This window comes from Paroedura picta, chromosome 9 (genome assembly GCF_049243985.1).
Source record: "Paroedura picta isolate Pp20150507F chromosome 9, Ppicta_v3.0, whole genome shotgun sequence".
Taxonomy (NCBI): Eukaryota; Metazoa; Chordata; class Lepidosauria; order Squamata; family Gekkonidae; genus Paroedura; species Paroedura picta.
In genome coordinates, this window is record NC_135377.1 from 10,937,320 (window position 1) to 10,959,208 (window position 21,889).

The following is a 21,889-nucleotide window of genomic DNA, read 5'->3' on the forward strand; positions in this document are numbered from 1 at the left end:
AGCACATTAAAATCAGAGTCCAGTAGCACCTTTAAGACCAACAGAGATTTATTCAAGGCGTGAGCTTTCGAGTGCAAGCACCCTCTGGCAAACATTCTTGACTTGTAAATAGCCCTTCAGACAGTCACACACACATGCATATAGCAGAAGACTGACAGCTGCTCTTCCAATGGCAAGGCAGCTTCCAAAAGGAACTTGTTTGGCTGAACAGGTTGTGTTTAACTCATAGGATTGTCAGACATACACACACACCCAGTGGAGGCAGTGGAGTTCCCCACTGACATGCCCAGCCCCCAGTTGCTGATCAGTTGGCCAGCAGGGGGAGCTAGATGAAGAAAGAGAAAGGCACGGACCTCATTGGGGCATCAGAGGAAGTGACATCATCACACCAGCAATGTCCAGGTGACACTCTGGTGTTTGGGGGGAAAACTCTATGGCAGAAGCCAGTTTTACCAGTGAGTGCACATTAGCAACCCTGCGCACAACATGCCCAGGTCCAAACTATTTCTGACTTGATCAATCAAACAAAAGCAAGATGTTTGATTGGCAAAACCAAACCAAACTATTTCAACTTTTTGACCATGAAGGAGCCCCCGAAATAATTTTTCAGGCTTGAAGAGCCCTGGAAATGATGTCAACTAGCCACACCTCTCTGACATGACCCCTGAAAGTGACATGTCACCGGAAGTGCTGTGGTAACAGCCAGGCTCAAAATGGAGGGGTGGGGAAGAGAAACAGGAGGCAGTTTAAGCCGGGAGTTAGGCTCCGCCCCTTCTCAGATGCCGAAACCACAAGATAACTCCCACTCTGGAGGCGCTGAGCAGAAAAGGGCTAATTTCCTAGCTTATGGCCAGGGTCATTAAGGCAGGATGAGAAAGGCCACAGACTCCCTCTAAGGCTCCCACGGGCCCCTAGTTAGGAATCCCTGGTCTAAATATTTGATAGTCTGATTAGAAAGTTAACCAATACTGTTCTTAAATAAATGTTCGCTGAGAGAAAAAAGTCAACCAGTCGAACAGACCGAGAAATAAAAATTGAATGTTATTTATTTATTATACATAGAAGCCCGTTTCCCATATCGATTTGCCTCCCAAGGAATGTGTGCCACAGAATCCCTGCACATCACAGAGGACTCCAGGGGTGGTGTCAGCATGCCCTGTGGTGGGGCTGCTGTCAAGTGGCCCCAGAGCTTCTGCAGGGCCCGCTGCTGTTGACTCCCAGCTGACACATCTCCTCTGAGGGCTGCCCTCACACCCTTGCACCGACTTCTTGTAATTGCTTCGTCACCACTGCTCCCGGCTGCATATGCTGCCAAGCTGTGCCGGAGAAAGGCATGTGGGTGGCTCATAAAGCATCAACAGTCTTTGTGGCCATGACCGTGGTGTTCCAAGCTGCATCCAGCACCATTAGGGAAAAGCTCTGCCCGCAGGAGGTGAGAGAGCTTGCAAGGGGGCGGATGAAGGCTGCACAAGCAGGTTGGGGGCACAGCTCCAGCCCCAGGCGCCGCTCCCAAAATCTTCAGGTGAGCTCTCCCAGAATTACAGGTTATCTCTCCACCTAGAAACCACAGAATTACAGTTCATCTCCACAGATCAGTTCCTAGGACTTTCAGCTCTAGGTATTTCTCCACCTTTCCCAGATCCTTATCTCTCCAAACCCCACCTCCAGATTTCGAAGAAGTTCACTACCCAGAGTTCGCCACCCTACACTACATAGATATTTTGTGTAGGAGATACTGACCCTGGGGTTTGTTTGGCTCTCCCTCCCCTCTCTTACAAACACCACTCACATATTCAGGATCTGCCCCTGGCATCTGAAAAAGTGGCCTATGGAAGTTTATGCTGGAATAAAATCTTGCTCGCTTCAAAGGGGCCACATGACTCCAATTTCACAAGCACCCTCCTTTATGCTAGGCTTGACCGTCACCCAAAGTAGCTGTTTTATTGTAAGGGAATTTCAGAAACAGACCAGAAGATGGCTGAGTTACAAGTTATTACACCTCTGGGACAATGGAACTCCCAGGCCTTAAGAAGCGTTATCAGTTTCTTACCTCAGTACGGATGCTGCCTGTTTGTAAACTCTTATTATGCTGTATGCAGATTTGCTGCTATTCACAGGCCTTACCAATTACCTTAATCAGCCTAGCAGCTCCCTCCAGCCATGGTCAGAACTTGGATGGGAGACCTCCTAGGAAGACTTGGGAGGGTTATGAAGAGGAAGGCAGTGTTTGTAAGCCACGTTGGAACTCGTTTGGGGAGTGAAAAGTGGGGTATAAGTCACGAGCTCCCCCTCCACCAGTTTGCAACTAGGGCTTCATACTCTGGAATCTCTTAACGCCTGGGAAGGGTGGGATATTGGGTGGCGTGCGACCTCACCAGGGCCACCAGGGCCACCTCCCAAAGCTTATTACTTATATCTTTGCGATCGAATTTATATACCGCCACCCCCGACCACCCATCTCTCGGGGAACTGTTCCCCCTCCTCCCTGAATCCTCCCTCCGCTTTGTTTTGAGCTCGGCGGCCCTATAAATATCCCGCGGGCGGGCAGCTGCGCCAGGCCCCGGTGCCAGGGCAAAAGTTTCCACTTCCCGGGATTGTGCAAGCGCGGGCGAAGGCGGCCCCGCGTCGGGAGCCGCAATAAACAAAGCCACGTGTCCCCCGCCCGCCCAGCCCGGCCCGGGAGGCGGAGCCGCCGCGGCTTCTTCCGGCAACAAAGAGCCGCCAGCGCCTCGCGGATAAATACGGCGCCGGGCCGGGCCGAGGCAGAGCGGGCGGGCCGAGGGAGGACGCAGCAGCCGCAGCTTCAGCAGCCCGAGCGGGAAGGCGGCCGACTCTCACCCGCGCGTAAAGGTGCGCAGCCGGCGGGCGCGCCTGGCTTTTGGAGCGAGGGCCGTTGTCGCCGCCTGCTGCGGGAGGGGTGTTGCTGGCGTCCACCCCACCCACCCCACTGGGCACCCTTTGCGGGGCGCGGCGGCCGCGATGCCTTTCCTCGGGCAGGACTGGCGGTCCCCCGGGCAGAGTTGGGTGAAGACGGGCGACGGCTGGACGCGCTTCCTGAACGCCAACGAGAGCAGCTTCCTCCCCGAGCGGAGCAGGTGAAGCACGCGTCGAGAGGGGAGGGGGTGGCCTTTTGGGGAAGGGGACGGGGACGGCTGCAGACAGTCAGATGCAAGCCCGCTTGCTTGCCCCCTTCTTCCTTCGCCTTGCGCGCCCCTGTCTGGATCCGCCTGCGCCGCCTTGGTCGATGTCGTGGCGTCGTTGGAGGCTGCGCCGCTCAGTGCCCCGACCTCGCCGGGAACCAGAAAGATCCGGGGGAATCGAGAGCCGCTTGCTAAACCCTGCCGCGGCTCCAGATGTTTCCCAGCAGCGCGTTGCAGCTTCGCGTCTTTTCGGGTTCGGCTAGAGAAGCGGTGGCCGGAATGTGGCTCGGCAGGTGTCCGTGGACTACAGTTCCCATGCGCCGCTGCCAGCATGGGCAGTTGGGCCACTCCTAGGCGAGGGAGAGGATAGCAAACGTCTTGTCTGTGGATATCTGTCTAGACCAGGGGTGGGCACACTGCGGCCCTCCGGATGTCCATGGACTACAATTCCCATGAGCCCCTGCCAGGTGGGAATTGTAGTCCATGGACATCTGGAGGGCCGCAGTTTGCTCACCCCTGGTCTAGATCTAGGGCGGTGAAGAGCAAGGACTCTAAATCAGGGGTCCTCAGCATGATGCCCGTGGGCACTGTATGCCAACACTTTTTCTGGTGTTAGGGATGCCGGCCCCTAGGTTGGACCAGGGGATCCCCTGGAATTATAGCTTATCTCCAGACTAAAGAGATCAGTTCCCCTGGAGGATATGGCTGCTTTGGAGGGTGGACTCCATACCATTATCCTGCCCCAAAACCCACCCACTCATGACTCCACCCATAAAGTCTCCCAGTAGAGCTGGTAACCCTGACTGGTGTTTTTAGGAAGAAGGCAGAGGCAGGTAAAGCTTTTGTCTACCAAGGCTATTTGGAAATTTCATTGGGTGTGCAGGCCTTTTTTAAAAAGTTGCTTTGCCCAAGCGCAGCCCTGGGACCTGCCTTGTGTGACCATTAGGTTAAGGTGTGGCGATCATTTTGTGGCAGGCTCTGCCTCCTGCAGCAGCCGTTCTGTAGCTGTGCCCACCTTGCTGTGTCAGAATTCCAGATGGGCCGGCAGGCACAGAAAGGTTGGAAACCCCTGCTCTAACAGCTCGATCACAGAAGAATTCCTTTATCTTGGCTGTAAATATGCAGAGGCATGGTTTAAATCAGGGGAAGTCAAACTGCGGCCCTCCAGATGTCCGTGGACTACAATTCCATGAGCCCCTGCCAGCAAACGCTGGCAGGGGCTCAAGGGAATTGTAGTCCACGGACATCTGGAGGGCCGCAGTTTGACTACCCCTGGAATATACATGCAGCTGCCTTTTACCGAATCAGACCATTGGTCTAGCAAGGTACTTTGACCGGCAGCAGCTCTCCGGGGTCCTGGGCAAAGGCCTTTTGCATCACCTATTCCCTGATCTTCCCTAGATGCCAGGAATTGAGCCTGGAGCCTATCTGCAGGGCAAGCTGGTGCTCAGTCACTAAGCCATCGAATCCAGGTTTTAATATCTGCTTGCTTGACTTGTGATATGGCAAGTTTCCTGTGGATGTGTTCGTAAGGGCAATTCAAAATGCTTGAGGATTGGGGGTTGATATTGGTGAAAGTCCAGATTCTTGAGACCGAGAGCCGACTCTTTAACGAGGTTCAGAGATACAAGATAGAAACAAGTCTGGCGGCCTCCTTGCCCCGTACTGATCCCGTGGCTGTTGCCTCTTCACAGTCAGTTGCTGGAACAGATGGATCCAAAGCCAAGACTTTGGATGAGTCATTCCAGCTGTGAGTGCCTCTGTGTGTTTGTTGTCCCCATGCAGATGTTGCGTGGGCACTGCATTCATAGTGGCATAAGGCAGGGGTAGTCAACCTGTGGTCCTCCAGATGTTCATGGACTACAATTCCCATGAGCAACCGCTGGCAGGGGCTCATGGGAATTGTAGTCCATGGACATCTGGAGGACCACTGGTTGACTAATCCTGGCATCAGGTACCAGCTGCTGGGGTGCTGCGTTCGTTGCTCAGGGCATATTTGCTTGCCGTAAAGTGGAAAGCAAATGCCGGTGCGTGTTGTGGTAGTGAACGGCACTTTTTAATAAGCGCATGGTAGAAGCGTGAGTGTGGCCAAAGCTATCTCCTTAGGAAGCTAGGACTCCTGAACTGTCTGAGCATGTGAAGCAGAATAGAAGAAGAACCCTGCTGGATTAGACCAGTGTCCCATCTAGTCCAGCCTCTTGTTTCACACAGTGGACATCCACAGAGCCTGAGGCCTTCCCTGATGCTGGCTCCTGGCTCTGGGGTTCAAAGGGCTACTGCTTCTGAATGTGGAGGTTCCCCTGAATCACCATGGTCAGTACCCATTGATGGACTTATCCTCCTTGAATTTGTCTAATCTCTTTTTAAAGCTGTTTATTCAGGTGGCCATCACTGCATCCTCTGACGGGGAAGAAACATTTCCATTCCCAAAGGAAAGGCATACTCAAGCAGTGATGCTTAATAAATAAATATGTATGTATATATATAAATAAATAAAAGATCTTAACATTTGGAAGGGATTCTGCATGTGCTCAGAGTCTGCCTTGCCTTTGGTGGTCAACATCAGGCATCAGTATCACAACTTGGCTTGCTTCCACTGTTGCTGTCTCTGACACCCAACACAGTCCCCTTCTCAGATTTTGGCCATTTTTTCTTCTTCTTGGCCCTTTTATTACTGTGGGACACTTCCAGCTTGTTTTTACACTCTCTCTTCTGGCTCTATGCATGCATCTGGGGAAAGACGCTCTAGATCAGGGGCAGTCAACCTGTGGTCCTCCATATGTCCATGGACTACAGTTCCCATGAGCCCATGCCAGCATTTGCTGGCAGGGGCTCATGGGAACTGTCGTCCATGGACATATGGAGGGCCACAGGTTGACTGCCCCTGCTCTAGGTAGAGGAATCAGGAATATGCTCTGTGTTAGAGTGAATCATTTAACTCTTTTCATAGGTGATAAAGTCACAAGTATCCTGAGGATTGAGTGAATTGGTACGGTAAAAAAAGAAAGAAAAATGTTTTTCTTGGAATTGAAGGGGGTAGTATTCAATTAGGCAGGGAATATCCATTAGAAAAAATGATTTTATTTTTTTTAAAGCAATAACCATGCTAGGAATTGGGGCTCCATTGGTAGACAGATGCGTTATAGTTAAGCTGAACTTCTTGGCACAAGTTTTGAAGGGTCCAACTTGCCCCTTAACCAAATCTGTTAATTCTTTATAAGAAAATAGCGGTTCAAATGAACCAAGGATTAGTGCTGTATAGAAATCTGCAGGCTGTTTTTTTGGCAGATGATGCCACTTGCAGAAATAGGAACTCAATGTCCTGTTAGCAAAGATATACTAAAAAGGGGGGTGGGGGGGAGAATCTTTCTTCCTTAGCGGACTGTCTGCTTAATTGCAAGCAATTGATCCTGACAGGATAAGTGGCTTCAGAGCACATGGTAGTGGGAGTGTGGGATTAGACAGAAATGGGATGAGTCTGTTCTTAAACTCCCCGAGCTCTGATGGGTTAGTATGTTTACGGTAATCCACCCGGGTCCAGCAGGCTGTTGTGGTTTATTTTGCTTGGCAGACAAGGGAATGGTGACCACGTAAGCCGAGATCTGTCTTCTGTCCTTGGGATGGAAGGCTTTAATAATCAGAAGACTTTTTTATTTAAGTGATAGCCAATCTAGTCCAAGTGTCCCATGTCTCTATCTTGGACAGAATGTTGTAAATCAAGATGTTTTGAATCCATGTTGGGCAACCAACACTCTGAAGTAGGTGGGGCTGAGAGAGCTCTAACAAGAACAGCTTTGTGCAAACAGCTCTAGCAGGGCTGCGACTAACCCAAGGTCACCCAGCTGGCTGCATGTGGAGGAGTGGAGAACCAAACCCGGCTCTCCATATCGGAGTCTGATGCTTAACCAGACCAGGGTGGTTAACTACACCCTGTAGAGTGCAGACCCCATAGCCAGTCTATAGGCCAGGTGGGAGATGGTGGGGGCAAGGGGCATGGATTTGTAGTTTTAACTGTAGGGTGTCTTATAATCTGATTATGAATGTTTTAACTGTGTTGTAAATCGCCCCATGCCTGCTTGCAGAGAGGGGCGGCCTATAAATCTAATAATAAATTGTCTAGAATCAAGGTAAACAGCAGCATGGGCAGAGGCTAAGAAGTTTTGAATTTGTTGTGGCTGCATTAGCTTGCTTCTCCTGCTGGCTCCAGTGCTACTCCCAGGCTCTTAACCAAATAAGAACAGTGTCAGCCGGGCCCCATCAAAAGTAGGAAGCACGATGCCCTTCAAGGCCGAAGCCTTCCCAGCTGCTTGACCTCTCTCTCTTGTCAGGATTAAGCATCAACCTGTTAAGTCTTAGCCAGTTAACCACCGCAGTCGGGCAGTGGCTCAGGGCCTCTGCATACACAACCACAAGGATCTTTCGATAAAGAACTAGGTGTCATCAGCTTATTGGTGACGGCCCAGTCCCAAACTGTTAGCAGCTGTAAAACGAGATATGCCTAAGAGCTGTGATTCCAAATCAGGGGTCCATGGGCCCTGGGAGGTCCGTAGCTTTCTCTTCCCACCTTCATGGACTTGGCCTCTAGCTAGGGAACCAACCACCTCTGCCCAGGGGGGCTCTATGGTAAGGCACGGTTATAAAAAATCAAAGAGGGGGAGTCGGTTGTAGCATGGCAAGGGGGCGTCTGAGCCGTCAGTTTGGTGTAGTGGTTAGGAGTGCGGACTTCTGATCTGGCATGCCAGGTTCGATTCTGCGTTCCCCCACATGCAACCAGCTGGGTGATCTTGGGCTCGCCACGGCACTGATAAAACTGTTCTGACTGAGCAGTGATATCAGGGCTCTCTCAGCCTCACCCACCCCACAGGGTGTCTGTTGGGTGGAGGGGAATGGGAAGGCGACTGTAAGCCGCTTTGAGCCTCCTTCGGGTAGGGAAAAGCGGCATATAAGAACCAACTCTTCTTCTTCTTCTTCTCTGCTCCAGCCCTTCTTTCCGGCCTACATGAGGCTGAGCCTCCATAGTAGTAGTGAAGGCAGGGGGAGGGAGCGAAAGGAGGGTGAAGCAGGGGGGTGGTTATGTCACTTCCCTGAGCATGGCAGGGATCCATGGTCAGCTGACATCACTGTTGGGGGGGGTCCTTGAAGTCTGAACATTTATTTTGGGGGGGGGGCTCTCCACGGTCAAAAGGCTGCCTTAGAGCAGGGGTAGTCAACCTGTGGTCCTCCAGATGTCCATGGACTACAATTCCCATGAGCCCCTGCCAGCGGTTGCTGGCAGGGGCTCATGGGAATTGTAGTCCATGGACATCTGGAGGACCACAGGTTGACTACCCCTGGCTTAGAGGTAGACTTCAGCAGTCACCAAAGCAATTGAAAAACGTAACATGGGACAGTATTAACTTTGCTGATGTTTGGCAACGCACACATCCCTGCTAAGGAATGCCAAGTCCACTTATGTGATCAAAGCCTGTTCCGTCACCGTTCTTGGCTTGCGCAGGGAGAGTTTCGCCTGGGCACGAATCCAAAAAAAAGCCCTTGTCCCCAGTGCCGAAGTTGAGGGAGTTCGCGTCTCCTTCCCGAAAGTCTGTATCTGCTCGGACACTTTGCAGAATAACAAAAGTCCCTTTTGGACCGCAGCTGTTGTGCAGAAGGCCTCCTTTGCAGCAAGCACTCTGCGCTTGTCCTGCTGGGAGACGGGGACTCTTAAGTTTCAGGTCTCATGGCTCGAGGCAACAAAGGCCTGTCGAATCATCTGATCTGGTGACATTTCTGTGTCCTAGTAACGTAGCCGGGTAAACACAGATACAGTTTCTGCTGGAGATAATGACGGAGGTGACTTTTGCCTTGGGAAAACACAGCAGGCGGGGGGGGGGGGGGGGCTGGGGAGAGAGGAAATGGGGTGCGAGACATCCGTGGATAAGACACGTGAGCTGCCATCACTGGAGGGTTTGAATAGCGCCAGTTTTGTTTGACAGCTCTCCGTTTCTGCATCTCTAGGTACATGCCAGGAGAAGGGCAAGGTGAGAATCTAAAACATAAATGCACAAAGCAAAGTTGAGGGTCCGGTGGCACCCTTAACACCAGCAAAGTTTTATTTTCAGTATAAGCTTTTTGTGTACATGAACACAAAAGCTGCCACTGGGTTCCAGGTTTGTGCTGTTGCTCCAGGCCGACACGGCTACCCACCCAAATTAAATGCATAGTAAGCCAAACCCAACATTCAGACTTTCCAAAAATTGCCTGGATTTTTTTGCCCATTTTCAGTGCATTGTTAGCTGTGTCTGAATTGTCAAGAGTAGTAGTTCCCCTTCATGTGTTTGATGCCCCCAAACACTTCCTGATTTAGCACATGGGCAAGGGGTCATGGCTACTATTTAGTTGGCCAGAAGGCAGAGCAGGGCGGCTTCCGGCATTGGGTGTGCCAGATAGGCGTTGTGTACTTGTATGATGCTTGGGCAGAAACTAGGGTTGCGACTTGGCTGGTGATGTTGAGCAACCTCCCAGTCGTGCTCCTTGTGCCCTGTCCTTGCTCCGTGGAGTAGGGGGAGGTAGAGGAACAGCATGTGGAAGTTAACTTCCTGTTTCAGAACAAAAAGTGATGTCATGACGCTCAAAACAAACTCCGTGGTTAACCATAGAGATTGTTTGCATTCCCGGAGAATTGTGATGTCAATTCTGTTTAAAAACAGCAAGAGGCTGCCAAGAAGTATTTGCTCTGTTAAGGAGCATATGAAACGGCTTCATAATATACAGTCCCTTGGTCTGTTATGCTCGGTGTTGACTACTCTGGCTGGCAGCTGTTCTCCAGGGTTGCAAGTGGAGGTCTTTCACGTAACCTACATCCTGAGCCTTTCAACTGGGGATGCTGGGAATTGAACCTGGGACCATCTGCATACAAAGCTGACGTTCGACGGACTACTCATAAGCTCCCTTCTCAGAGCAAATCCTCTAAGACAGGGGTAGTCAAACTGTGGCCTTCCAGATGCCCATGGACTACAGTTCCCATGAGCCCCTGCCAGCAAATGCTGGCAGGGGCTCATGGGAACTGTAGTCCATGGACATCTGGAGGGCCGCAGTTTGACTACCCCTCCTCTAAGAAATCCTGTCTTTTGGGGGGCAAAAGGAATACAAGAAAGAAGTTATCTCATTCTGCTCTTCTGCGTGCACTTAGGAACTTGATCATAGCAGTTACTAAGACAAGAGAATGGTGGTATGTTATTAATTTCTGCTGTACTGCACGGGGTAAAAGGCCAAGGTTTTTTTTTTTAATCGGATGGCAGCCTGCCAAGATGTTTCTTTTTTAATATTATCCAATTAAGAACGAGATTTTTATAAAAATGCCATGACTTGGCTAGTAGATTAAACAACGGAGTCAGCTGTCTAAAGATGGCTCAGAACATGCAGGCTCTTGTTACAGAAGAAAGCGGGAACCTGATATCTAACCGGGCCAGAGGATTGCATTGTCCTTGTGTTCATGACCCTGGCTACGCTATCATAATACAAGGAGAATAATGAGTGCGTGCATCTGATAATAACCGATAAATAATTTTAGTGCAGTTCAGCTGATGCTGATGAAATCGCCAGCTGTGTGTGTCATGCAGGACAGTTATGCAGCCACCATTCTGTTAAGCCCCGTGGCTCTCTCTTGTTAATTGATTCATTAAGAGGATATTTTCCATCGTTCCCCTCCAGTGAAGTGTTTGAGGAAGTTCAGAGAACAAAAACCATCAGCATATCAGCATGGCTGTTCTGCTTTTCTTATGTCCTTTGTTCTAATCCCTACCACGACCACCAATCTTAGTACAAGTGCATATATAGTTTGACTTGCTATTTCTTCCTTCTGTATCATTGATATGTAGGAGCATACTAATAAAGCACTAAAAGAAAACCCTTTCATACAGTTGGATATGCAGTTGTGTTAAGGTGAAGTTCTTGGTGTGGTTTTAGAAGGGGCTCATTGGTAGAACACTGGGCATAAGGAATCTCGATGCGAATATATTTAAGCTCGTAGCAAGCTTGCTTTTTTGCTGTGTTTTATCCATGTGCACAAGGACATCAGTAACATAACAGCCAGAGGGGAAACAGGATAGACCAGGAGCTGTGGCCATTTATCCATGCTCTGACTCCATTATGGAAATTCCCCTGCTTGAACCGGCATTAAGGAGGAGAGGAACACAGCACAGAGAAATGTCATAACACCCTTTGATAAGTTGTTGGAACTGTGTTGGGTTGCCAGCTCCTTGTTGGGAAATCCCTAGAGATTTGGGGGCTGGAGCCTTTCAAAGGCAGAGTTTGGGGAGGGGAGGGAACTCAGTTGTAATTCTGGGGACTCTCCAGGCCACACCTGGTGGTTGGCAGCCCTGTGTTTCAGAGTGAAGGTGAGGGTTGCATTGTTTTGAGTGATCTTCCTAGGATGGTTGGGACACTCCTTGTATTTAGAAAATGAAAACAAGAGGGACGATGACTATGCTAGGAACATCCTCCCCATCATCACAGGTCTGGCATGAATTTCCCCCCAAGGTTGTGTTCAGGTAGGACATCCTGTGCTCCTAGGCAGACTGAAATGGACCAGTCCTTGCAACCTCATGCCACATGACAGCTGCATGTGTGGAAGAGGTCTTAGTTTCTGTATTGCTCATCTCCAGTCGTAAGCTGAGTGGTTCCAACTCTGCTCCCAATACTGTGTTATTTATAGACCTTCCCAAATGTGAATAGCTGCTTAGAGATGCATTAGACAGACCTGAGTGTATCCCTGCCCAAAGGCACCTGCTCAGGCATGATACAGGCAGGAAGGCATGACGTCAGAGGTGCAGGAGGAGGTTACAGGAAGGTCATGTGGTTCATTCTGCAATTTCCGTGTAATGATGGGTGTGAATGTCATTATCGGCGCTAAGATTGCTAACCGTGCAGCTTTTATTTGTCAGGGCGAGCGATAAAATTGATATATTTTGAACCCAGAATTGCCCCTTAGGACAGAAATTTCCTGCATTTGAAAGGTGTCTGGGAGACAGGAAATGCTGGGAGGTGGATCTCATTCCAGACTTCATGATCAGTTTTAATATCTCTTCTTCCACCTTGGCTCCAGTGGACTGGAATAATAATCAGATTGTTGGGCAAAGCTGAAGGCAGCAGCAGAACAGGAAGACCCAACATGAGTTGGATTGACTCAGTCAAAGCAAGCCAAGGCCCTCAATTTGCAAGACCTGAGCAAGTCTGACAATGAGAGGCTGCTTAGGATGTTATTAATTCATAGAGCTGCCGTATGTTGGAAGTAGTTTGATGACACTTCACATATGTGCACACACATGCACACATTCTGTGTTGCCCAATCACAACCGACTTATAACAACTCCTTGTGGGATTTTCGGTGACCCATTCCATCATTCTTCTCCTAGGGTTATCCTCCTAGGATAAATTCCCAGTTCCTGGTTGACAAAACCTTGGAGAATTAGGGGCAGAGCCTGGAGAGAGCAGGTGTTTGAGGAGAGGACAGACCTCCATTTAGCATAATGCCATAGACTCCGCCCTCCGAAGCAGCCATTTTGCTCCAGGGGAACCAATGTCTGTAGTCCAGGAACCTCTAAACCAGGGGTAGTCAAACTGCGGCCCTCCATATGTCCATGGACTACAATTCCCAGGAGCCCCTGCCAGCGGTTGCTAGCAGGGGCTCCTGGGAATTGTAGTCCATGGACATCTGGAGGGCCGCAGTTTGATTACCCCTGCTCTAAACCCTCACCTGGGGGCTGCCAATTCTACAAGAATCCTGGGAGGGGAGGCCCACCTGCATTCTAACATATAAAGGGTCCTGATTCAGATACATTTAGTAGGCTACAAGATGCCCGATGCCCTTGAGACTGGAGGTATTGTCATTTATTAGATGGCACTTCTGCCCCGAGAGCAGGCAATTGTGCTGGGAGGTGAGATGAAGATAGTAGGCTCAGATGTTAAGGATTTTAATGGAGTTCTTTGGACAGATAGGGGATTTTAAAAATGTATGTTAAGCCCCTGGGCAGCTGGGAAAACATTCCATTTAGCAGCTTGCACCCCCCCTGGGTGAAATCCAAGGTGAAAGTTACTAATTCTAATCCCTTTCCCTTAAGTTTGAATGCTCTCTGTGTTTGCATGTGTTTGTAGATTCGGGTGGATAGCCATGTTGATCTGAAGCAACAGAACAAAAGTTTGAGGCCAGTGGCACCGTAAAGAGCAACAAAGTTTAATTCTGGGTATTAGCATCCATGTGCATGCACACTTCTCCAATGTGTGTGTATTCTGTTCTTAAATAAAATCATTTACTCGGTCAGCATTTGTGTATCTGGACTTCAAGTATACTTTTGACACTAGGAGGCAACATGAGGAGAAGGCCTTGTTCGTTGGCCCTGCGAGACAACTGGTTAGCAACTGAGTGAAAAGGGATGCCGGGTGAGACGGCATGAAATAGGGTGTTTCTTATGTTCTGAACTTACTTTGTGCTAAGGGGAGAGTCCGTGGGCTATAGAACAGGACATACCTGTGAGATACTCCCCGAGTGGTTTTGGGGTTGCCAATGTCCAAAGTTTTGGAGTTCTTCCAGAATTAGAACTGACCTCTAGAGCAGGGGTAGTCAACCTGTGGTCCTCCAGATGTCCATGGACTACAGTTCCCATGATCCCCTGACAGCGTTTGCTGGCAGGGGCTCATGGGAATTGTAGTCCATAGACATCTGGAGGACCACAGGTTGACTACCCCTGCTCTAGAGTATAGGGATGAATTTTGCAGGAGGAAGTGGTAGCTTCGGAGGGCGGATTCACTGCTGTCTCATTTAGGTTGCCAGTTCTGGTTTCGGAAATATCTGCAATTTTTGGGAGTAGAACTTGGGGAGGGGGCTCAACAAGATATAATGTCATAGAGCGAGGTTGGCCAAACTGGCTCTGCAGTTGTTTATGGACTACAATTACCATGAGCCCCTGCCATAAAGTCTACTTTCCAAAGCAGCCGTTTTTGTTAGAGGAACTGATCTTGGTAATCAATTGTAACAGTGGGAGAACTCCAGGTGCCACCTGGAAGATGGTAACCATAGCATTCTTCCCTTAATGAGACCACGTTCTCTCCAGGCATTGCCCTGAAGTCTTCAGGACTTTTCCAAGCTTGAGTTGGCAACCCTAGGTCAGGAGTGGCCAAACTGTGGCTCTCCAGACATCCGTGGACTACAATTCCCATGAGCCCCCTGCCAGCACATGTAGTCCATGGACATCTAGAGGGCCACAGTTTGGCCACCCCTGCCCTAGATGGTCTTCAAGTGGGTATAAGTGCCCTAGGAGTCACCTCCCACAGGGTATTGCAGTATTACTCTTGTTTTAAAAGGGAGAAAGTTCTGTTTGCAGTCAGTGCAAAAGAAATCTAAAACATTCCCCCTTTTTGATGTCATCCACAGTTACTGCAGAAAGGAAGACTACGAGAAGGAGAATATTTTCAACAGCATCAACTGTGACATTGCTGCGAAGAAAAGAAAGAAAGACCAACTGAACAGCAAGACAAAGATTCAATGTAAGAGATTGATGGGGAGATTTTTTTTGTTTTTTTTAAGCTGCTCGAAATAACAATAAACATCAGTGTTTGGAGGGAAAACCCCCTCTGCTTCTCACACAATGAAATGACCTCTGTAGCTCTTCTAGAAGTCCCTGGGGAGATTTTGCACCCATGTTTTGACCTTCAGCTAGAGAACTTGAATCCGTTTCAGCATGGAGACTTATGCTTGGGATATTAATCCTTGCTTCATGCTTTCATGCTTTTTTTTTTTTTAGTTCAGATTTAAAAAAGAAAACTTTATCATTCCCATTTGGCAGGAGGAGAGCTATTTTTTCCCGATGGTACATTCAAGTGAACCAGCTCCAACTTGTTTCTCTCTCCCTTTCTTGCATGTACATATCCCTACGTGCGATGTTTGTACGTCCACGTCTATATCTTTTAAAATATCTGTCAAATGCTCAGAATGATGAGTGTCTGAAAAGGACAGAAAGCATCAAATAACTGAACCCCCTTAAAATAAATCGCTCTTGTGGGTTATTTGTAACGTCCCAGCAGCAGCCCAAAGGGGGAAATGTAAGTTAGGGAGAGAGGAAAAGCAGAAATGAATAATTTTCTAGTCAGAATTTCATTTGTGACCTAATGGATATTCGTGGGGCCATGTGGTGGCAGGATGGACAGCCCTGTGTGAAACATCAAGCGATGGCTCTTACCTTTGGACGTGCCATCATATGTGAAGCTCTCTGCAGATGGAAAACTAAACAGCGGGAAGAAAGGGTTTACCCCCACTTACGAGGAACATCAGTGAGGAACATTTCAGAATATGCATAATAAAGACTTTCACCACTTCTTTCCCGTTGAGAAACCCCTGAAACATTCTTCAGGCTTCGAGAAACCCCAGGAGTGGTGCGATTGTGCAGAATATGGCTGGGAAGCAGAGCTGTGGACACGCCCACCCGGGGCCCCTCCCCTTCCCACCCCCTCCAGGCCCATCATTGGCCATTGGGGGGGGGGTCAACATGACCATATTTAATCATACCACCCAATGAATGTTTACTAAATTTTAAAAGTATATAAAAAATTAACTCCCACCCATTTGGGAAACCCTTCCAGGGCTGCCAAGAAACCCCAGGGTTTCATGAAACCCTGCTTGAGAAATCCTAACTTAATATTTTGCTGGCGGTTATTACTTCATTGTTTTTCTCTTTCACACTGCTCTTTTCCAGTGTGTTTTTAAAATTACTCCTCATGTCCATTGTACTTCGGCCTTTATCTCTGTGTGTAGCTCTGCCTCTCATCGTTGCCATTTTGTGCCTGTTGTCAATATTCCTAAGGTGCCGACAAGCTCAAAAAGATCGGGGACCCCAGGTTTAGAGTGTCTTCAGATCTGTGGCTAGAGGAACCAGAATTTTTATCTTATTATTTATTTATTACCGCCCTCCTCTGAGGCTCAGGGCGGTTCATGCATAACATAGGGGTAATACAGTGCAGTTTATAACATCAGAAACAATAATGGTGGATTCTATAACTGAAGATAACAAGAATCACATTTCCTATGACAACATTAACTTTCAAACCATGATCTCTTAGGTTGGTCGGTTTGGGTTCAGATTGTGGGGAGGGGTTTCTGGGGACCCAGCATCTAAATGCCTAGTGGAAGAGCTCCCTTTTGCAGGCCATGCACAACTGTAGCTGGCAGGCCAGTTTGTTTATTAAAAGCCAGGGAATCGACGGCATTGAAGCTGGCAATTAAACTATTTACTGGCAATATTAAACTACGGAGTTCTGATACAAAGTTCATTTATTACAAATGTAAGTGGGTATAGCCACGTTGGTATGAAGCAGCAGAGCAAATTTAGAGTCCTGTGGCACCTTTAAGACCAATAAGGCTTTATTCAAGGTATGAGCTTTCATGCGCATGTTCACATTGTATCTAAGGAAGTGTGCGTTCACACAAAAGCTCATACCTTCAATAAGACTTTATTGGTCTTAAAGGTGCCACTGGACTCTAAATTTGTTTTATTACCAATTTATATGCCATCTTTCCAGAGGTTTATAAAACCCTGCCAAACCTGGGGAGAGGGGAAAAGGGAAAGAATTTATGTTTTTCAGTAACACTCCCTGAAACATTGCCATTCCAAAGCAAAATTTGTCTTCAGAAGCCAAGGGAATTGATTTTGTTCCATCTTCTGTTCCTCTGCAATCCAGGGGGGGAAATATTAAAACCCATGCAGAAAGTAGCACATTGGAGTGGGATCAACATTTGTGGTTTGACGGCAACGATGGTTTTTGTTTTAACAGATTTTCATCAAGAAAAATGGATTTACGTACACAAGGGCAGCACAAAAGAAGTAAGTATACTTGTTTTTAACTTTGCTTTATGCAGCACACTCTCCCATTTGCCACAGCCAAAGAGGCTTATAGCTGTCTGGACATTGTGTAGACTAGCAAATGCGGGCAGGGGCTCATGGGAATTGTAGTCCATGGACATCTGGAGGACCACAGGTTGACTACCCCTGATGTAAACCATTCCTTTGACATCAACAGCCGTTGTTTGGCAGTACTAGCGTCAGGCTAAGTACTTTTCTTTTCTCTTTGATCCTCGTTCGGAACCTGCAACACGAGTACATCATAAAGTGTTTTCTCCCCCTCCCTTTCTCCCCTCTGTCCTCAGCGCCATGGCTATTGCACCCTCGGGGAGGCCTTCAACCGACTGGATTTTTCAAGTGCTATTCTGGATTCCAGGCGATTCAACTACGTCGTGCGGGTAAGTGAGAGAGAACGTTCTGCTCCACCGAAGCACTAGATAGACCTCGATGCAGCTTTCAGAAGATGCTTGCAGGACAGGAAGACTCGCAGGCTGGACTTGCAAAAGCGCCTGCATGTTTCAGCACTTACATGATTTATATTCCCAAATCACCTAATTACAAGAGCAGCCGTCTGGCAGCAAGCAATTGGAGGAGCACCAATGTAGCAAGACTTTAGGTTGTTTTCCGAGAGATGGGTGTTCCAGTTTCTTTGTTTAGGCGGATTATCTGTGTGGATTGGATTGCTCATATTGTTACAGTCAGTTTGAGTGCTGATAGGTATGATATTTTCTATTTTCTGGTTGCTTCCCTTCAAGTCTTTCAAGGCTTAAATGAGATTTAGGAGTGTCTCCTGAAAAACAAATGGCCCTTCATTATGGTTGGGGAGAAAACCCAAAGAATTCATAGAAACGTAGAGTTGGAAGGGACCATACAGGCCATCTAGTCCAGCCCCCTGCTCAATGCAGGATTAGCCTGAAGCACCCAAGAGAAGTATCTGTCCAGCCGCTGGTTGAAGACGGCCAGTGAAGGGGAGCTCCCCACCTCCTAAAGCAGCCCATTCTACTGCTGGACTAGACTCATGGAATCCTAGAGTGGGAAGGGGCCATACAGGCCATCTAGTCCAGCCCCCTGCTCAATGCAGGATCAGCCTGAAGCATCCAAGAGAAGTATCTGTCCAGCCGCTGGTTGAAGACTGCCAGTGAGGGGGAGCTCAGCACTTCCTTAGGCAGCTGATTCCCCAAGCTACATCCAAAGGTACTTTCAGGCTCTTTCCTGAAAAACCACTAGGCCAGAAGATGCTGTAGGCCAACATCTGAGTCTAGTTCTGAGTCAGCATCCATCATACCTTTCAAGTTTTATAGGTGGAAATTGGGACACTCTTCTGCCTTTCTATGAAGCTGGCTTATGCCACATTATAATATCATCTCATGCAGATCCATATGGTTTTTGCAGAGGAGGCTGTACTGCACTGGTAGAACACATGCTTTGCTACTAGTAAAACCCACATGCAATTGCTTCCATCTCTAATTAAAGGGATATTCAGTAGCAGTGGAAAAGATGATTTTCTCCTTGGGAGTCTACAGAGCCTTTGCCCTGGAGTGAACAGTAGGGAACTAGTTGGACCAGTGATCTGATTCATTATTAGGAAGCATTCCTCAGTGTTTCATGATGGGTTACAAAGAAAAGTGTGCTGTGAATATCTAGGACTTCCATAAGTGGACCTGTTTTATCCAGAGCCACAAGAGGTCAAGTGGAAATACAGACAGGCCAACATGTTTAGGGTTAAGGGTTAGGGAATCTATCTTCATGGAAGACCCCTACTAAGATCATCTTTGAGGAGGCCTTGGGATGGTGCTCCAGTACTCTGTTGTTAAGATCTGAGATTTATTGGAGGGAAAATAATGGCATTTGTAGGACAATGGCAGCTTGAGTGATCCTCTGGCGTGAAGTTTTGACTGACATTCGTCTCTGCATAGTTAGAGGAATTAATGAAGCTGAAGTTTGTTGCCCCAGACGGAGGCTGTTGGGAGGTGCTTCTGCAGCCTTGGCTTCTCCAGAAATCTTGGCGTATATTTTTGGGAGCTTCTAGCCATGGTGGATCTTTCTTGAATTCTGTCCTGCTCATCCAACCAAAATGTTGAAGGAGCCATGGGGCGAGCATCAAGGACGTTATGTGCTCCTCAGCTGACTTTCTTCTGTATTATTGACTTTTCATTTGAGCCTTTTTTGGTAGCATGCCGGGCCTGAGGTCATGGGAGGGAATCCAAGATGTGGAGATAACTGGGTGGTTATACAGGAGATGAACAAAATGGATAGCATCAAGTGCATATACGTGCCAAGGATTCAGCGTATTTTTCATGTATAAGTCAGCAAAAAGTACCCTTTAGTTCAGAACTGCAGGAAATACTGGTTATCTGTTGCCTGAATAATTTCCTGCTAGGATTGTCAGTGCTGGGTTGGGAAATACTTGGTGATTTTGGGGGTGGAGTTGGAGGAGGGGAGGGACATCAGCAGAATACACTGTCATCAAGTCCATTTTCAAGAGTAACCATTTTCTCCAGGGGAACTGAGGGGAGATCCACCGTAATACCAGGAGAACTCCAGACCCGACTGAAGAAGAGTTGGTTTTTATACCCCACTTTTCACTGCCTGAAGGAGTCTCAAAGCGGTTTACAATCCCCTTTTCTTCCTTTTCCCACAACAGGCACCCTGTGAGGGAGGTGACGCTGAGAGAGCCCTGATATTACTGCTTGGTCAGATCAGCTCTTTCAGGACAGTGTTGCCCCGCTGGCTGCATGTGGAGGAGGAGCAGGGAATCAAACCCGGCTTGCTAGATTGGAAGCCACTGCTCTTATCCACTATACCACGCTGGCCCTTTGGAGGTTGACCACCCTATTTCTTGGAAACTTGGCATCACGCATCTTGGGAAGTCACTTTGTCTTTGAAACTTTCAATTAGGATGTTCTTGTTCTTGAAGACGGATGGAAGAATGCCGCCATTTTTACTGAGCTCAGAATCTCTCCCAAATAATCTCACCCACAATTTGCTTCTCAGCGTCCCAAAGCTCCCTACAGCTGCATTACCCCCCTGCAGATTCACCCCCCACCACCACCACCTTCTCAACATGGTTGTAGCTGTTCAAATTCGGAATCGCTCACTGTAGCCTTTCCTTCAAGTGGGTAGCCATGTTGGTCTTAAGTAGCACAACAAAAATAGAGTCCAAGAGCCCCTTTAAGACCAACAAAGATTTATTCAAGGCTCACGCTTTGAATAAACCTTTGTTGGTCTTAAAGGGGCTATTGGACTCTATTTTTGTTGTGGTCTTTTACGTGAGAAACTCATGAGGGTGACCCAGAATGGCCTACTGTTAAAAGTTTAGCGCCTTCAAATGAAAAAAGAAAATCTACTCCAGATGGATCTTGCAAGATTCTTATGAAACTAATTGGCATTTGTTCTTGGTGCATTTTCACCAGAAGGGCTCCCTCATGGTGTTAAAAAGACAGTGTAGATGACATATTTGAAAAACTGCTTAAAGACCTGCTTTGGCGCTTCATAACTGTTTTGCAAACCTTAAGAAATCAGCCGTGATTTATGGCTCCAATAAACTAAGTGGGATTTCAGGGAAAGGTGGAGGGGGGGGGGAGGTGTCAGTGCCTTTCTCCTGTCCCCGTGATGGGTAGAAGCGAAATATTCAAATATTCAGACTGATGCTAATGTAGGTCAATTGGAGGCAACAATTAAGCATTATTATTGTAATTTTTGGTGAATGGACACACCTCTGCTCCAGTCTTGAGCATTTGGGCTCACTTTCATTTTAACTTTTCCAACTCATCTACACATTACGAAGAATGAGGTGACGAATTCTTGAACATACTGATTCAGTTCCAGATGGGGAGGGAGGGGATCCTAATCTTGACCGTTTCTTAAAAACCTTTAACCAGAAAGTAACTCAGCGCAGGAGGCCAGATGTCCCAGTTTATTTCGCTTCTCAAGAGAAGATATTTTCTTTTTAAAAACAACCTCCATGGCAGTCTGAGGGATGGTAGAGTCCAGAATTCAGCCGTTTTATTCTCTACAAAGTGTGGACAGGCTCTAAATTTAGACCACTTCCAAACAGCTTCTTTACTGGCATGCTAGAGTCACAGTGCTTAAGAAGGCATAGCTGTGTTTTTCTTCAAGCAATTCCCTTATTTCCTGGAGCCTCCGAATTCGAGCGCCGGTTATAAATGCAGAACTCTCTAATTCAAACGAGCTGGTGGTTTGGCAAAAAGGAAGCGAGTCTTCCAGCTAACCACTGGAACCCAAATAAGAACCTGATGTTTTAAATAAATTGATCCTATCAGCCAAGTCTCTGGTGAATAGTAGCTCACTTCATAAAATACCACATCCACGACGGGGCTAGGTCCAGAAAGGCTTCGGCTCTCCCGAGAAGGAATTCTCTTTTTAAGAACCTGAGAGACAAATTGTTGATTGCCAGATGTCAGACGTAGCTCGTATCGTAGCCCTGGCTCGATGCTGCTGTCTTTCTCAATTGCGTAAGAGTTGGAATAACGCCGCCCAGGCCCTTTGGCATTAGCTTTTGGCATTAGCTGGGGGAGGGAAAGGATAAAGAGCGTGTTAACAGGAAAATCGGTGATGGCGGCTACCGTATTGTCCTGTAGCTCGGACAAAAGGCTGCTTGGCTTTCGCGTTTGTCTAGATAAACTTCTAGCTGTTCTGGAAGGAGGGGGAAAGATCCTGAAAACTGATGAGCTGCTACATTCCAGAATCTGAGACTGTTTCTTTTTTTTTTCTTGTGCTTTGAGCACGCTTATGTGGAAATGTGACTCTGGAAATTGGTTGTTCATGAACCTCTGCCCAGAGCCAAGATAATTAATAGGCGAGGTGGATGGAGCATAGTCCCAGTACTGGGGAAATGCTAGGGCTGGGGTAGGATTACCC

General features: G+C 48.0%; 1 protein-coding gene across 1 annotated transcript in view; it reads left to right on the forward strand.

Annotated features, from left to right (window-relative positions):
* Positions 1-2,950: 2,950 nt before the first annotated feature.
* FBXO32 (F-box protein 32) overlaps positions 2,951-21,889 on the forward strand; it is a 32,744-nt gene continuing 13,805 nt past the window's right edge. Inside the window, exons 1-4 of the mRNA XM_077351557.1 lie at positions 2,951-3,095; positions 14,548-14,660; positions 16,941-16,990; positions 17,314-17,406. Coding sequence (XP_077207672.1) covers positions 2,980-3,095; positions 14,548-14,660; positions 16,941-16,990; positions 17,314-17,406 — 372 coding nt within the window. The 5' untranslated portion in view covers positions 2,951-2,979. The remainder of the gene's footprint in view (positions 3,096-14,547; positions 14,661-16,940; positions 16,991-17,313; positions 17,407-21,889) is intronic.